Raw genomic sequence first — 18,354 nt, 5'->3', positions numbered from 1 at the left:
GAGCCTTGCGAAAGGCTTCGAACTTCTCTGTAGAGAGAGCTTTTGTAAACACATTTGCCAAGTTGTTTTGTGTAGGGACGTAAACCAAGTCAATCTCCCCGATGTGGAGGCTCTCTGTGACATAATGATACACCTCAATGTGCTTAGTGCGAGCATGAAAAGATGGATTTCTTGCAACTGCCATGGAGCTCTGACTATTAGTGTAGATAGGAGTGGGTGAGTGTTGTGTCACACTAAGATCGACCAAAAGGTGTCTACTGTCTTCACATCCATTTGAGGCACATGCCAATCATAATGAATAGCCAAAGCAATGACACTACGAATGGTGGTCGTATGTGAAGTGGGTGCAAATGCCTCATCATAGTCAATCCATGCTGTTGGGCATACACTTTGGCAACAAGATGTGCCTTGTAGCGATCAATAGTATCATTAGATTTGTATTTTAATTTGTAAACCCACTTAATGCCTATAGCACACTTGCCAGTAGGCAAGTCATATAACTCCCATGTGCCATTTTTATCAATAGAGTTTAACTTTAATTGCATAGATGCTATCCGTAAAGCATCATGTAAAGAAACATGTTCTTTATTGCATGCAGTAGCTACAAATGCATGCACAACCAAGTTACCCTGTGCATGGCGTGTGGTGTCAAAAGATGACGTACCAGCGAGACAGTAGGGTTGGCGGGGAGGAACACGAAGTGAACTCAGCAAACATAGAGAAGAGAAGAAAAGAGAGAAGAAACTCTGATGAATGGAATGATGAAGTTCCGAATCATGGAGTGAATGTGATACAAGGGACCAAGGGTGCCGTAGCACAAGGAAGATGATGAAGACAGCCACGAACCACGAACCGCATTGTCCTCTTGAAGGGGTATGAGGGTAGTGGAGAGGCTGGAGAGAAGAGGTGACAGACTGAATGAATCAGCCCCAGAGGAATGAATGAGAGAGTGGCCTATAAATAGGCATAGTCTAGGATGGCGCGCCTTTTTGGGGCTGCAAACCCTAAATGCAAAATGTAGAAACGCAAAAACGGAAACTGCGGGTGAAGGGTTTCTCAACACCCCCTCTCAAGCCCAAAAAGGGGAACAAGAGAAGAGTGAGATGGAGATGCAATGCTACATGTTGAAGAATGCTCATGCAGCAGGTGCCACTTGGATAGTGTCCCTCGTGGGGAAATTGCTCTCTTGCCGAAGCGCCCTAGTACAAAGATGATGAAATCATGCAATGCATAGGAGGTAGAGGATCCCTAAGATCCAAGATTTCCACCTGAAAGGGAACCGCAGTAAAGGACAATAGACAGAATGAACTGGAGAACCCGAAACTCAACCTTGGGAGAGAAGCCACTAGCTCTGTGCATCCATGCTGGAAGGAATATAAAGGCCTCGTCACCAAGTGGCGGTTAAACCTCTGAGGTCTCGATCTAGGTGGTACCTGAAGATCTTGGGTATCAATAGAAGAGATGACTGGTCGAAGACAGCCACCCCAAGAAAGTAGAGGATGTGTGAAGAACTTCATGTGGAGTAGGTTCCCCCTCTAAGGTCGGAGGTGGAGGGCCCCCGCCAGAAGTCGAAGAAGAAGTAGATGCCCCCTTCGCTCTCTCAGTGGAGCAAATTGGGTAGCCGAATAAGAGGAAGGAGTCGAGTAGCCATTGTCTCTCGAAGAAGCGGACTGATGAGGAGACGGTATCAAACAATCACCGTCTCTCGATGGAGCGGACTGCAGAGCCGTAGGTCGTGGAAGCCATAGTACCTGAAAATAAGTGGGAGAAGACTGCCGCTGGCATTGCGATCTCTAGGAGGTCCTAGCGCCAATCGATCCTCCATGTGCTCGAAAGGACTTAGTGCGCATCGGACGCGTCTTATTGCCTTGAGCATAGTACTTTGATAGCCGATGCAGAACAATCTTTGTAGCCCAGAAAGGAGAGGTGGCACAAGGAGTACATGGTGGAAGATGCATATACTCCGGGGGGGTGGGGAGCAAAGGTCGAAGTCGATAGTCTTTGGTGAGATGACCATTCGTGCCGCAGTAGGAACACCTAGTAGACGGGCAATCTGTCGGGGGAGACGCCATGGTACGTGTGTGCCTTGCTGACAAAGGAAGAGGTTAGCCACCATGAATCACGAACCGCAATGTCCACCTCAAGGGGTGGGAGGGTAGTGGAAGGGCTGGAAGTGAGCTGCTAGTGGGAGGAGGATGCGACTAGCAGTAAGAGACTGCAACCAGTAGAAAAACGCAGGTGAGGAGAGAGAAAGACTAAAAACGCAGGCAAGACAGCCTGTAGGAGAGAGAAAGACGCAGGTAGGACAGCTTGCAGGAGAGAGACTAAAAACGCAGGTAGGACAACCTGCAAGAGAGAGAAAGACTAAAAACGTAGGCAGTAGGTGAGAGAAAGATTAAAAACGCAAGCAGGACAATTTGCAGGAGAGAGAGAGAGAAAGACTAAAAACGCAAGCAGGACAGCCTGCAGGAGAGAGAAAGACTAAGAACGTAGGCAGCAGGACTGTGATGACGTGGCATGCTGTACGACAGCAGGTTTGCACAAGAACAGCAGTTATCTGCTGGAATCAGCTCCAAACTACGTGAAGAGGGCCGGAAATCAAGCGCCAACCAATGGAGATAGCAATGGACAGCTTCGGCTGAGATATCCTCCATGAACGGGGTGTGGGCAGCAAGCTGAAACACCTGAAATCTGCAAAAACGAGATTTTGATGCAGCGGAATAAGAAGAGAAGTGGATGCTGAACCTGCCACCGGTCTTTGCCTTCACTGGCGTGGAGGATCTTTGCCACTGTTTGAGGAAATCCAACTCTGATACCATGTTAAAAGATGACGTACCAGCGAGACAGTAGGGTTGGCGGGGAGGAACACGAAATGAACTCAACAAACATGGAGAAGAGAAGAAAAGAGAAAAGAAACTCTGATGAATGGAATGATGAAGTTCTGAATCATGGAGTGAATGTGATACAAGGGACCAAGGGTGCCGTAGCACAAGGAAGATGATGAAGATACAGCCACGAACCACGAACCGCAATGTCCTCTTGAAGGGGTGTGAGGGTAGTGGAGAGGTTGGAGAGAAAAGGTGACGGACTGAATGAATTAGCCGTGAGGAATGAATGAGAGAGTGGCATATAAATAGGCACAGTTAGTCTAGGATGGCACCCCTTTTTGGGGCTGCAAACCCTAAATGCAAAACGCAGAAACGCAAAAAACGCAAACTGCGGGTGAAGGGTGAAGGGTTTCTCAACATGTGGCTAATCTAGTTCTACCGGAAAGAACGGGTTGTTTGCTATCCCATAATGTATCTAACAGCCATCTAGGGATTGTTTTAGCTTTCTTGAATAGCAACCTTCTCATCGGCCACTTCATAATCAATTATGCCTTGATCAATGGGCTGAAAATCAGGTTGTTGCTCAGCATGTGTTTGTTGCTGATTTTGCTACTGTAAACCATTAATAGGTTGCTGAAATTGGCCAAAATCAGATCCACCTTGCTGAAATAAAGGCAATAAACTATCGAACGTGTCCATAAGCCCCACATTGGGCTGATTTTTGCAGTCCATGAAGGGCTAACCAGCATGTTCAGTGGATATCACATCTCTACTAACAAAAATCTTGTTGGTGGAGGGTTAGTACAATCAGTACCTTTTACTTTTTGCACTATAACCAATAAAGATGCATTTGACAGCCTTGTCTTCCAATTTATGTCTTCGTGGTTGTGACACAAAAGCATATGCCAAACCACCAAAGACACGGATATGTGACACCATTGGTTTCTGGCCATTCAAAGCCTCATAAGGTGTACAATCAACTAATGCTTTAGTTGGGTTACGATTTAGTGCATACATTGCGCACATGATAGCATCAAGCCAAAACTTTAGGGGTAGTTCATTGTGTGACAGCATACAACATGCCATTTCCATCAAAGTGCAATTTTTCTTTTAGCCACACCGTTTTGTTAACATGTGTACACTGATGGATAATGCCCCTTTTAGCCAAGGAGTTGAACTCCCTGTGACATATATTCCCCTTCTCGGTTAGTACGTAGTGTAATCAGCTTGCATCCACTGCTATTTTCAGCCAAGGCCAAGAAAGTTTTAAAGCATACAAACGCTTTAGATTCGTGCTTCAAAGTATATACCCAACAATGACGAGTCATATCATCAATGAAGGTAACAAAGTACAAGTATCTTTCGATGGATTTGACACTCATGGCCCCACAAACATCACTATGCACAAGCTATTATTATTTCTAATCAGCACGCATAGTACTATCCTTTGGAAATGAAGCACGATGCATTTTGCTAAGTACACAACTTTCACATACATTGTGAGTAGGTGCTTTTAACGGAGGAAGATCGAGCACCAAATTTTTGCTTTTTAGGTGTAGCAAACTGCCATAATTAAGATTACCAATGTCATCACGGGGACGTTAAATTTTGAGATGCTTTAATCTTGCTAGTAACATTTGATTAAGTTACTAATCAAATGTGGAAGGTTGTTTAGCACATGTGATGCACATGGCAGTTATTTCATGGGAACGGGCCAAGGACCCCGAGGATGTAGTGGGTGTTAAAGGCAAAAGTTGTGTTAAGTTATGCCAACTGGGTTTTGGTGGTCAGTTGGTGCCAGGTTGGATCCTAGGACAATTGTTTGGCCATTAAGTGTCAGTGGTGACACTAGGGACTAGCATAAATTAATTAATTAATGCTAGTCTAAGGGTCAACAGAGGTTGGAAACCACTCCAAGTTGCAAATGGCCTAGCCAATTTCATTCCAGATGGGCATGTTTAATTTTGGGCAGGGTCAAAAGGGTTGAAATTAATTTTTAGAATTAAATAATTCTAAAAAAATAATTTAATAGCTGAAAATGCATTAGGAAGGTTGCCACTTGGCAAAACCTTCCCATGCAACTAGGGAGAAGGCTGTTGGAGGGTGGTGGAAGCTGAATGGCAGCCATTCAAAGCTTGGTGGAGGGAGAGGAGGTGATCAGATTTGGCTCTGAGAGGCGACGACGATTGATCGCGCACCGCGACAGGACAGGGGACAGTAGGTTTTCTCTTCCACCTCAAGAGAGGCGACGGCAGGAGAGGAGGGCTCGTCAGCTGAGCTGACATTTTACCCCCCTTTTGAAGCTGTTGGTGCCGTCAGATTTGTCATCAGAGCTACGAATTTCTCTCTTTCCACAGCATTCTCTCATCTCCTCCAGTCTATGCTTAAGTATTCTCAGCAATTCTCAGCCATGGGTAGTAGAGTACAGCCAAATTTGGTGGACAGCAGAGAGTTTACTGCTGTAAACCCTAAATTACAGCAGTAATTAGGGTTTACCAGTCACCTTGGGACCCATGCCATCAGTCAAAGGCATTGTACACTGAAATCAGCACCGGAAATTCGTGGAATTTTGAGGATTTTAGATGCCAGCCCATCTATTGTGAATTTGGGGCAGCATTTGACCAGTTGGGGTTCCATTAGAGCCTTGGGTGAAAATCAAGGGGCAATTTGTCCGAATGCTTTGCTGATTATTGGAACAGCAAGGGGCTTTTGAATCAGCCAAGGAGATTGTGAAATCTCGGCTTGTAATTTATCCATCAGCAATTGAAATTAAAGAAATACCGAAAGGGGCGCCAGTTTTGGGGCCAACAGGGTGTCCACTGTCCAAGCTTATGAAGGTAAAGTGAGCATTTCAGTTTATGTTCATTTGCTAATTGCTATAATTAAGTGCTTAATCAGGTTAAACCACCCTATCCGAGAAGGAAGGCTGGTTTCATGGTTCCATTGCCGGGATAATCACTCAATCTCTTGATTTGGTGAGCCCGAGGCACCTGATTGCAAGCCAAAGCTAGTGCCGATTCTTGTGCTCAGTTGACAAATTACAGCAACATGTCTTTATATAGTGAGGTGGAATCAAGCAGTGACGATGCCTCTCAGTATGGACATTCTCATGGGAATGAAGGAAATGCAATGCCTAATCTTGGACAAGGCTCTCATGATGGACAACAAGCTGAAAATGTTGCTATTGGGCAAGATGCAGGGCCTTCAAGCTGTCATGAGGTAGATAACTAGCAAAGTGAAGAGGAATTTGATGACCAGTTCAAGAATCGGATGAGAACAGCAGCAAATCTCTTTGCTGAATTGGCAAGGGATCCTCAGTTCACCCGATTTTTGAATGCTCCGAAGAAGGACAGCAAGGGCAAGAAGAAGAAGTCAACTTCTACACCTTCGGGACAGCAAGATGCACCGAAGGTAGTGCCAAATCCTTCACTTGAAGCTCCTAAAGAGGCCAATGAAGCTAAACAGTTGGTACCTATGGGGCAAGGAATGCAAATGCAAGGCCATTATGGAAGTGCCAATCCAATGGATTTTGGACAGCCGGGCATGCATGCTATGATAGGGCAGCCAGGATACTTTGGTGGTAGCACGATTTTTCATGCAATGGTTGGCCAAGGGCCGTATATGGGAATGCATGGCACAAATCCCTATGGTATGCAGCATCCAATGCATGGTGTGCAAGGTCCATTGTTTTCGGGTATGGATGGAAATGTGCAAAACCCTATGTATGGTAGCATTGGTTTGATGCCTGGGGTACAAAGTGGAATGTTTGGCAATGCGTCTGCACCCCCGAATGCTTATGGGGCTCAAGGAATGACTGCTGGTCATCCAAATGCTTCATTTGGGCTTGGTCATGATGTAAATACAGCAAATGCACCCTTTTTGCAGCAGCCAGTGTATGACAACTTGACTCCCAAAGGGGAAGCAAAAGACTATGATGAGGGTGGAAAAGCAGTGAAGTTTGAGTCCTTCAGCGGTGCACAAGATAGGCTAAAAGCTTTGACCTTCATTCAGCAGTTTGATGCAGCCTATTTAGGGGGAAACTTCACCGAATCCTCTAAGATTCGAAAGGCAGCCACTTTCTTGAAGGGGAATGCATTGCAGTGGTGGTCCACGCTCTTGATGCAAGGTAGAGCACCGTCAACATGGGTACAATTCAAGCAAATGTTTGCATCGAATTGGTTGACTAGTACCTTTGAGGTGGACATCATGACAGCTTGGAACAAGCTTGATGCTAAGGAATGCAAGAATTTGGAGCAATACAAGAAGAAGTTTTGGGATGTATTGCTGCCCGTCACTTCTTATCGTGCCATACCCCTTCATGAGCAAGTGGAAAAATATGTATGTGGGCTGCCCAAAGGAATCGGGGATTTTTACATAAAATCCACCGTGTCTAGCATGTCTCAGCTTATAGAGACTGCTGCTACAGCCAATGCTTTGCTGCATGGAAAGGATTCGGGCTTCCAAGAGAGCGGGGAGAAACCGAATAAAAAGTTGTTTAAGGCCGAGAAGAGAGGCATATCTGAAAACCAGCCTGAAAAGAGGCCAAAACAGCAAAGAAAGGGCTCGAAAACATTGGCACAATGTAGGGAATTGATGGCTGCAAATAAATGCTTTATTTGTGAATAGGAGGGTCATATTGCAAAGAATTGTCCCAATAGGCAACAAGCTGCAAAATGAGAAAATTAGGGAGATCCTAAGGGTAAAAGGCCCAAAACATCAGTGGGATTGGTGCCCAATGTTGTTAGTGATCAGCCCAATGATGATGCTAGTGAGTTGTGCAGAGCATGGGGCAAAATTAGGGATCAGCATGCATTGATCTTCTTTGATAATGGTGCACGAGTCAACTTCATCTCTATTGACATGGCAGTACGTCTAGGCATCAAAGAGGATGAGATGGGAGCCATGGGGGAAGTTGGAATGGCATGTAAGGGTCATGCAGAACCTGTTACACCACTCATTGGAAAGCTTCGGTTGCATATAGAGGGATATGTGGACAACGAAGAGTTTTACATCGCTCCACTTAAGGGTTGTGATGTGTTGCTTGGTATGCCATGGTGCCACCGTATGCATGCAGTGATTGATTCATATGCAAAAGAGATCACTATTCAACATAAGGGAAAGACACTCACACTTGATGTAAAGTTGAAAGGGGAATCTGTCCCTGTTGTATTTGCAGCTGCTATTTCAAAAGTAATGAAAAATCATCTTTCAGCGTATTTAGTTTTTGCTAAGGATATATGTCTAAATTAGAGAAGGATCACATGCCATTTCTGAAAATGTATGCTGATTGCTTCTCTCAGTCACTTCCAGGGCAGCTACCACTTGAAAGACCCGAAGATCATGGCATAGATCTTATCCTTGGAAGTAGCCCTCCTAATAAACCACCCTATAGAGTTCGTGCAGCCCAACAGGAAGAGATTATGAGTCAGGTAAATGAGCTTTTAGAAAAAGGGCTGATTCAGCCCAGCTCATTTCCTTTCTATTCTCCAGTGCTTTTGGTGCAAAAAAAGGATGGTTCATGGCGTATGTGCAATGACTATCGTGCTCTGAACAAGATCACGATAAAGAACCGCTTTCCAATCCCTCGGATCGATGATGTTATGGATAGATTGCAGGGGGCAGCAATATTCAGCCGTATAGATTTGAAAAGTGGGTATCATCAGATACGCATTAGACTGGAGGATGTGCCTAAGATAGCTTTTAGGACATCTTTTGGGTTATATGAATTTCTTGTCATGCCTTTTGGACTTACGAATGCTCCTGTCACTTTTAATCGGATGATGGATCACATCTTTCGGCCACATAGAGCATTTGTGGGTACTTTCTTTGATGACATGATTGTCTATTCAAGAAATGAGACGGAGCATAGAAAGCACTTGGACATTGTTTTCAATGAGCTAAGCATAGGCTAGTTATCAATGACAAGAAGAGTGAATTCTTTTTGCATGAAATCCACTTCTTGGGACATATTGTATCGGCTGATGGTATTCGTATGGACCCTGCTAAGGTTGAAGCAATACGCTCATGACCAACTTTGAAGAATATTCATTTCATGAGATCCGCAACTTCTTGGGTTTATGTTTTTACTATAGGAAGTATGTACGCGGGTTTGCTGAAATTGCATCTCCATTGCATGCTTTGCAAAAGAAAGATGTGCCATTTGGATGGATATAAGTGGAAATTTCAGCATTTGAAAAGTTGAAGGAACAGATGACTTCAGATCCTTTGCTTGTGTTGCCTGATTTAAGGAAGTCATTTGTGGTTCAGTGTGATGCATGTGGTAACAGCATTGGGGCTGTTCTTATGCAAGATGGTCGAGTTGTGGCTTATGAGAGCCGAATTCTCCACGGTGCAGAGAGGAATTTACAGGTTTATGAGAAAGAGCTCTTGGCTGTAATTCATGCATTGTCTACGTGGAAACATTATTTGTTGGGGGCTGATTTTACAGTGCAGACAAACCATCAGACTTTGAGGTACTTTCTGACACAAACAAAGTTGTCAGAGAAGCCTATGAGATGGGCAAATTTTCTCTCTATGTTTCATTTTCAAATTGTACACATTGATGGTAAAAAGAATGTTGTGGATGATGCACTGTCACGTAAGCCACAAATTTCAGCCGTCACTATGGTTTATCACATTGAGTTGGATGCCATGAAAGAGCAATATGTTGCTGATTCGGACTTTGCTAATGTTTATGATCAGCTTTGCAATGGCCAAAGGCATGAGCATTTTATGCTAAGAGATGGATTTCTGTTAATGCATGGACGACTGTGTGTCACAAAGCAGGTTAGGGTGATCATTGAAAGTCATGCTCCTCCGTATGCAAGACACAGAGGTATTGATGCCACAGTCAAGGCAGTGGAGCATTTCTTTTATTGGCCAGCTTTGAGGCATGATGTAGAGCAGTTTGTTAGGGCATGCATCATATGTCAGAAGGTAAAGCATGATAGGCAAAAGATGTCGGGCTTGTTGCAGCCCTTGCCTATTCCAGATAGGCCTTGGCAGAGCATTGCTATGGACTTTATCTTTGAGCTTCTTAGGACACCTACAGGGAATGATGGAATATGGACTATTATTTGTAGGTTTAGCAAACAAGCCCATTTCATTTCGTTGAGGAAGAAGATAAAGGCTGATTATATGGCACGATTATTTATGCAGCACATTTTCAAGTATTATGGTATGCCTGAGTCGATCATCAGTGATCGAGACCCTTGGATGACCAGTCTATTCTGGAAGGGGTTGTTTGAAAATATGGGTATCACGCTGAAATTCTCATCATCCTTCCATCCGCAGACAGATGGTCAGTCTGATGAAGCAAATTCCACAGTATTGGATCTTTTGAAGTACTATGTTTCAAACCATAAGACACAGTGGGAGCAGTATTTGCCATTGGTAGAGTTTGCATACAATAATACAGTGCATAGTTCCACTGACAAGGCTCCATTTGAGGTGGTTGAGGATGGCAAGAAGGTTCCACCTATTTTGCACACTAAGGATAAGATCTTTGAGGCTGATCGCTTTGTGGAAAGCTTGGATGCAGCCTATGCAAAGTTAAAGTATGCACTTCAGAGGTCACAGGACAAGCAAAAGCGGGCAGTTGATCGCCATAGACGTGCTTTGCAGTTTGCAGAGGGCGATTATGTATTGCTGCGTTTCGAAAAGGCAAGGCTGAAAAAGATGAAGGGAAGAGAGAGGTTGTATCCGAAGTTAAGCATGAGATACTATGGGCCTTTGAAGTGTTGGAAAAGGTCAGCGATGTTGTATATCGGCTGAAATTACCTCCACATTGGCGGATACACAATGTCTTTCATGTCAGTTTGTTGAGACCTTTTCGTGATGATGTGCCAGAAGATGTATCTGCTGAAATTCAGCCAAAGGTCGAGGAACTAGATGAGATTTTGGTACCCGAGCAGATTTTGGCACATAAGGAAAGAAAGGTTAGAGGTAAAGTTTCTAGAAGATATTTGGTGAAGTTTGATAATTATTCACCAATGGATGCAAAATGGATGGAAGAGGATGACTTGGCGGACCATTCTCAGTTGTTGCAACTTTATCTCGATGCCTTTCAGTTAGAGCCGACTTTGGATCGGGCTTACTCAGGTTTAGTAGAGCGGGCGTTCGGAGCATTGCCTGATGCTCAAGGGGGAGGTAGCACTTCCACTCCACCGGTTTTGGACAGCTCTCGTATGTAGTGGATCTCGGATGTATTCAGCACACATCCAAGGTACTGTGCTGACAGTATGTCTGCCATGAGGTCACTACTCGATATACTAGTCATTGTGAGATACATGTATATGAGTATGGTTGTCACTATGGCTCTGAGACTATACTTATGCATGAGTTTTTGGACGAGTTGGTATGAGTTTTTGCCTAAATTTTGAGATCAATTTCTGATTAGTTTCAGCTCAGTTTTTGATCAGTTTGAGAACCGTTTATGATCACTTTGGGATCAGTTTTGCATCAGTTTCTGATCAGTTTTTTTTACCATCAGCTTGTGATCAGTTTGGAGTCACATTTGCAGCCATTTGTGATAAGTTCTCATATCAGTCCATGATCAGTTTATGATCAGGTCATGCTCAATTTTTAATGGTTTACAGCTGATTCCATGGACAGCCGCATGTAAACGAATGTCATTGAAAGTTTCAGCCATGGTTTATGCTGAGAATATGCTTTACTGTGGTTTGAAGTCAGAACAGTTGAGAAACATGAGTTATGGATGCATCCAATGGTTTCTAGCAACAGTTTTGGACTGTTTTTCAGTTTTCTATTATGTTTTGCTGGTTGGAAATTTTCAACAAGTTTTGCGTATATGCAATGGTTTGACAACACTAGTGACTGTCATGCCAAATTGAAATTCCAGTGCAATATACTTTTGCTTTGGCCCAATGCAGTGCAATTGAGGACGATTGCAAGGTTTTCAAGGGGGAGGTCTATCATGGGGACGTGAAATTTTGAGATGGTTTAATCTTGCTAGTAACATTTGATTAAGTTACTAATCAAATGTGCAAGGTTGTTTAGCACATGTGATGCACATGGCAGTTATTTCATGGGAACGGGCCAAGGACCTCGAGGATGCAGTGAGTGTTAAAGGCAAAAGTTGTGTTAAGTTATGCCAACTAGGTTTTGGTGGTCAGTTGGCGCCAGGTTGGACCCCAGGACAATTGTTTAGCCATTAAGTGTCAGTGATGACAGTAGGGACTAGCATTAATTAATGCTAGTCTAAGGGTCAACAGAGGTTGGGATTCACTCCAAGTTGCAAATGGCCTAGCCAATTTCATTCCAGATGGGCATGTTTAATTTTGGGCTGGGTCAAAAGGGTTGAAATTAATTTTCAGAATTAAATAATTCTGAAAAATTAATTTAATAGCTGAAAATGCATTAGGAAGGCTGCCACTTGGCAAAACCTTCCCATGCAACTAGGGAGAAGGCTGTTGGAAAACTTTTGAACCACATACATAACCCCAAAGCTATTTGGCAACAAGCACACGCTTCATTATGTATGCCCACATGGGATAATTAGTGCCATCTAATTTTTCTAAGTCCCCAAACATGTTAAGAAAATCATTTTTCTCGGCCATTGCTTGTTGAAATATCTGGTTTTTCTGTAACCAGTTGCTGTCCAAAGTACAAATGTAGGTGCAACACAAAAGGAAAGCAAAAAAAAGACCAAGAACTCATAAATTTTTGAAAATTTGATGACGTGGATGAAGAATTTTCAGCCAATAGGACTCTAATGCGCACGAATGTCAATGTAGAAGGTATAATTGACATCAATGTCAATGAATTTGTGAAAATTTCGCAAGATTTTTCAGCCGAAAGAATTCCAATGCACACAAATGTCAATGTAGAAGGTATAATTAGCCTCAATGTTGATGAATTTGGGAAAATTTTGCAAAAACCCCAAATTTAGGCAATGAAATTTGGTGAAATTGGAGCTTGAATGTGAAAATCCCCAAATTTTGAAGTAAGACTGATCAATTTCTGGGCATCGAGTGCAAAACCCTTGAAATTATGGTCAGATTCAGGTTTTTAGGAAAACCCCTAAAATTCAGGAAGAAATTTGGGGAAATGAGTGATTGACTGCAAGATGTCCAAGTTTTGTGCTTCACAGGGCCCTATGTGCGAACAGGGGCAATTTAAGTGGATTAATGTTGATTAGGGCTTGAGGAACAATAATAATTAAATATGTGACCGTCGGGCATTAGATGCCAAATGTACATGGGTTGTTATGTCTTTAATGAGGCAAGTATACGTGGCAATTAGATGGGGCTGATGGCGTGCGTGATGGGTCTAATGGCAATCTGGTTGGGGCTGTCACAGGGAAAAGGGGAGTAGTCGGCGGCTTGTGTGGTGGCTGTCGGCACTTTTGATGGCTGGTTGGTGACATGACACCTAGCGTAAGTCACTTTTGATGGCTGTCTGTTGTGTGGTGCAGGGCAGTCTAACGCTGACATTGTGTCATCGACCTAAACGTGGCGACGTGTGTGGTAGAGGAAGGACACAGGCTATTAGGTCCCTGATGGGCAATGCAATGGAAAAGTAGGCCACATGAATCTTTGGGGCAGCGAGCATAACTTTGAGGCTTACGGCACAAGTCAAATAATGCAATAGGCAATTGAGTGACGATGACGAGTAGGGAAAAGAGTAGCCAAGTACAAAGCTCAATGGCAACTCAAGTGGCGATGTCGTCGGTTGAAAGGTATGGCTCTGATACCAGTGCTAGATTAGGGTTTAGTAGCACATGCACACTCACACAGTCATAGTGAACAAGTGAACATCAAGAGAGAAGAGAGTGTTGGAAGGTCACAATTCACATCCACTAAAAGAGAATGAATGAAAGTACAATCCCTAAGGTACTAAGTACCACACCCACACACCCATTGATGGGTGTTCACACGAGGAAAAACCCTTCTCTAACTAGAAGGTAAAAAGTGCCCATGAGATAAGGGAGTGTTCACACTAGAACATAGGAGGAACACAGTAAGTGTAACAGACAGCCTCCTTTTCAAGAAAATCGTAATTGCATGAAAGTCAAACACTTAGAGCTAGACCACATGAACTTGCCAATGGATCTATTATTTTATGTCGAACATAGAATCATGTTGATACCTACACAAGGTGTATTGGGCAAGAGCTCCTACACACCATTTGTGAGTCATGGTTTTGCATCTCAATATTTTTAAAATATTTTGACAGTGTATGCCAAATAGAAGTATGCCAATGCTATCGTTGCATTGCGTCCGCAAATGAATTGATATAGGATGATCCATCCAGTCTTGTCAGACTTGCATGATCCCTACAATCTAAACTATTTTTAAAAATTGTCCATTGTTTTGACCGTTGGAGTTCTAAAAAGTATTTTCCTACCCAACTTCTGGTGACTTTATCACCATTTTTTGTTTGTTTATTCCTCACACTCGCCTCTCACCTCTACCTATTACCATAAGCTTCAAGCTTTTCCTGTCTCTTCATTCTTCCTTTTCCTATTCCTCTGCAGCTACCTCTACCTCTACCTCACTTACCACTACCTCTTCCTCTACCTCTCTCTTACCACATCCTCTTCCTCTTATCTTTTTTCTTCCTCTACCTCTTCTCTTCCTCATCCCCTACCTCTAGCTCTCTTCTTCCTTCCTCTATTTGGAACTTGTATCTATCTCTGTTTTCACTTGCCTTGTCACTCTAGTTAGTTTTGTATCATGTGTCATCATGTTGAAAGCATGAAGTATTTTTCAATGACCGTATGGAACATAGTATTTTATCTGATAAATTTTTGTGTACGTTTGGTACCGTACTGAAGTCCATCTACTGGACACATCGTACACATCGTACCTGACTACCCTGGAGTCTGTGCCAGGACCTTGACAATGCTGTGAGCTTTGACCAAGATTTTTCTAGTTCATATAGACCTTGCTGCTGCTCATCTACGAGTGTGGGGCTCAGCCAAGAATATATCGTCAATGTGAAAGATTAAATGATTTTAACTATGGAGGTTTTTGGCTTGAGTTCTGCTAGTTGATGAGCTGCTGAAATTGTGCAGCACTCAGGCTGTTGAGATTGTGAGACATTAGTATATCTGCCAGACATTTGTACAGAATCTTTGGCTTGAGTGTTACTTGGTGCTCCTTTTGAATCTCTATTTCTGATGTCAAACTTGGTATTGGGCCTTGTGGACTGTTTGGACTGCAAGGAATCATAAACTTTTACCAGTACAAGTTGTAAGTACGTAGAATGTTTTGAACCTTCTAAGGTTCACTTTGACTTTCTTTATATGATGCTTCTCTGGTTAGACGAAGACCAATATGCCAAGTGATTTCCCCTGTTCTAACTCGAAATAATCATGCACTTTTACAAAAACCAGTGGAATTATGTTTTCAACCTTCGCGGGTTCACTTTGACTATAATTTCACCAGCATAAGACATTGTCAGAAAAAGTGGGCATGCAGGTACTGCATGCCTTGTGCACTTATGTGTGAGCATGCACATGGTTTGTGTGCATGCCTTGTGTATTTGCAATTGTATGTGGGGGAGCAGGTGGCGTGCCTTGTACACATTTGATTGTATATGCGGGAGCAGGTGGTGTGCCTTGTACACGTTTGATTGTATATGTGGGAGCACGTGTGTGTGTGGGTGTGTGCACATGTGTGTGTGTATAGCTTAGTCAAGACATTGGCTCCACACAAGAAGACAATTGGCTTCCACCAAAGAAAAAATAATAGGCAACTCTGCTTTTGTGGACCTAATTTAAAAGGATTGCTTTGGGTGCAGAAGAAACGGAGGCATTCCAGCAGCAATGAGAGTGAATCAGAATCCGAGACATCTAATGATGAGGCAAAAAAACCAGGAAGAAAGGAGAGGGAAAAAGCTAAAAGAGATAGAAAGGAAAGGCGACATAAATCACACAGAAAATCATCTAGATCTGGTGGCGAATCGTCTAGTGACGGGGAATATGGACCTGTACCTCTTTCTTCCTTCTTTGAAGATTGTAAATCATAATGCAGAGCTTGATTTGACATAACAAGTGCAAGTTGATGCATACACACCGATTTCATTTTACATTGTGCCCTGAATTCACTGTATGGTAGGTGGTCCAAATTTAGGTGCCCTCAATATCATTTTGAGTCCGTTTCTGCATCTCAATTATGTGAGCATCCTCCCGATTGGGTGTGAGTTTCTGGATGACTGATTTTAAGGGGGTGAAAGTGGTGTTTGTTAGTCACATATCTAACAGGGTTGATCGTGCTACTGGGTTTTTATGTGGGAAGTGCAGAGATGCTGTGCATCAGGTTAACAATTGGATTCGTGTTCTCCAGCCTGATAAAGAACGATGTACAACATTGAATGCTCGTTTAGAGATTTTGTATGCCATATTGGAAGAGAGCTCTTCTTCACACATTTGCCAAAAAGATGTAACTGTGGCTGGAAGTAGAGCTGAACTTGTGGATATTTTGATAAACTGCATATTTGTTTCAATGAAGAGAAGACATATTCTCATATTGTACATATGTTTTTGAATTGTGAACCAACTAGTGTGGTCATGCAAGGCATGATGCAAGTGAGTTTTTCAGATGAGCCAATGAAGAGTGAATATGACAGCTGCAGAATTCATGACAGGAATTCGTGAAGAAACCAAAAGAAAAACCTGTCTACCATGTCTGATATGTTTCATTTTTCTGTGAACATGCCCTTTCACATTTAGCTCTTTTTAGTGAGGGGTTTCATCCTTAGTTTATCATGTTTTACATGTAGGACATCTAAAGGGTGAGACCTGTTTGAATTTGGAAATCCTATCATGTGTAGCAAGCTTGTTTGCTATGATTCTTTAAAGAAATATGCAAATAATTTAAAGAAGTATTCCATTACTTGCAATATGCACTTTTAGGTTAGTTATTGAAGTAGAGCCTCTTTTTTCTATCTTGTATTCAATGTGTGTGTAGCACTCACAAAAAACATTTTTGGTAGTAGACACAAAACCCTTTAACTCATAATTTTGATGGGATTTTTAAATTGAGGAAAAAATATTTGCCATTTTTATAACTTAAAACTTTCGTAAAGCTCAATGTTTAAAGCCTCTTCCTCTAAATTTTGGAGGTTCTTTTGAAAGTTTTCCAATCATTTTACATGAACACTCAATTTCTTTAAGTATGTATTCTTCAAGGATCAAAGTCCTCTCTTTAGGCATAGTAGAGATGGCACTCAAAATTTCATTCCAGATCTCTGAAGTTTCATTTGTGAAATTTAGTGTTCACGAGCTCATCAACATAGACAAGGAGTAGATTTCTTTAAAAAAACTCATTTAAAAACTTTTGAGTGGTAAAAGATTTTCAAATAGGAAGAGTTCACATCAACTAACTAATTATCGTGACTTGTACACGCACTGATATACATCATTGTGTAACATTGAATGAAATCATTATCTTCATGAGAGAGAGAGAGAGAGAGAGAGAGAGAGAGTCGGTCTTTGCAATAGGCTATAAGATAAAAGATAGATACATATGAGACATGTACCTCATGTATAATAAATTGAACATGATTATTTAGAAAAAGAAAAACATAAAAACTAGGAATAAAACATAAGGAGGAAAAATGAAAATAGGGGCTAGATAGAAATAGCAAAGTTGATGAGTGGAATTGATGTGACAAGCTACATAGGAAGGAGAGGACATGTATGTCCCATGTTGTTCCTCATGCCTTGATAGGCTAAAGCACTGCGATTGGGCAATTCATGACGGAACAATGCCATATGCATCCTTTGGTGGTGCCTCAAGTGAGGGAGGACCTAGGCCAATGGATTGTGGGCGATATATTGCATCTCTTTGTGGCTTTGAGCAAGATGACTCCCTACAAAAGTTTGTAAATAGTGAAATGGCCTATGGGCCTATGGTGCCTACCCTAGAATTGCAAATGGTGTTCTCTATGTTAATGTAGTTTCGAAAGGAAGAGTAAGACAATGTCGATTTGGAAAATCCGTAAGTATATAGTGGTCTTAATTGGAACAAGTTTGAACCACCCTTTGATCTCATAATTCACTATGCACTTGCATATACAGTGCTCTCAAGTAAAACTAAACTTCAGAAATCCAAAAGATAATAGTCATAAACTTAAATTTGCCCATCACTTTATCTTAAATCACAAAATCAACAAGAAAATAATCAACATGCACAATTTAACAAAAATTAATATGCTTAAGATAGGGGAGCTACAATGCTCTTGCTTAGCAACCAAGCATAGATATCTTGGAGCTTGGTGCCCCTTGTGGTATGAGCTACACCGATTGAATATAAAAGAACTTGTAACTACTTCAAAAATTGAGTTTCAGCTAGTAGCTTGTTCATCTTTGATATTTGTCCTCATAGATTAGCTCAACACTACTTGCTAACTTGGCAACCAATTGCTCTCATCAATTGTGACTACCAAGCATCAAATTCGATAGATTTGCAGTAAAGGCATGCAATCTCTATGCCAAAATTAGAAAAAGTACTTGTATGTTGTCCAAAGTAGTTGTTGATGGCAACATTGGTGCCCTTTA

The 18,354-nt window shown here is 42.3% G+C and overlaps 2 protein-coding genes across 4 annotated transcripts in view; both read left to right on the top strand.

The window, feature by feature from the left end:
- LOC148033486 (stress response protein) overlaps positions 1–16,326 on the top strand; it is a 31,655-nt gene extending 15,329 nt beyond the window's left edge. Inside the window, exon 5 of one of the 3 annotated variants that reach the window (XM_087681425.1) lies at positions 16,096–16,326. In XM_087681425.1, the coding sequence (XP_087537551.1) occupies positions 16,096–16,116 (21 nt within the window). In that variant the 3' untranslated portion in view covers positions 16,117–16,326. Of the gene's footprint in view, positions 1–15,593 lie in introns of all 3 variants that reach the window. The other 2 variants (XM_087681424.1, XM_087681423.1) reach the window with 2 other exon arrangements.
- LOC148033487 (uncharacterized) lies at positions 4,386–7,459 on the top strand. Its single transcript, XM_087681422.1, has one exon. It carries the CDS (start codon positions 6,099–6,101, stop codon positions 7,452–7,454), a length of 1,356 nt encoding a protein of 451 aa, XP_087537548.1. The 5' UTR covers positions 4,386–6,098; the 3' UTR covers positions 7,455–7,459.
- Positions 16,327–18,354: the final 2,028 nt, after the last annotated feature.

Source organism: Lygodium microphyllum, chromosome 7 (genome assembly GCF_053477565.2).
Source record: "Lygodium microphyllum isolate KBCC chromosome 7, Lygodium_microphyllum_v1.1.10, whole genome shotgun sequence".
Lineage (NCBI taxonomy): Eukaryota > Viridiplantae > Streptophyta > Polypodiopsida > Schizaeales > Lygodiaceae > Lygodium > Lygodium microphyllum.
The sequence above is the reverse complement of the archived record's forward strand: the minus strand, read 5'-3'. Positions and strand labels throughout refer to the sequence as shown.

Bases quoted from the DNA above. Each gene is read 5' to 3' on its own strand.
- LOC148033487 (XM_087681422.1), top strand. From the start codon at position 6,099: ATGAGAACAGCAGCAAATCTCTTTGCTGAATTGGCAAGGGATCCTCAG.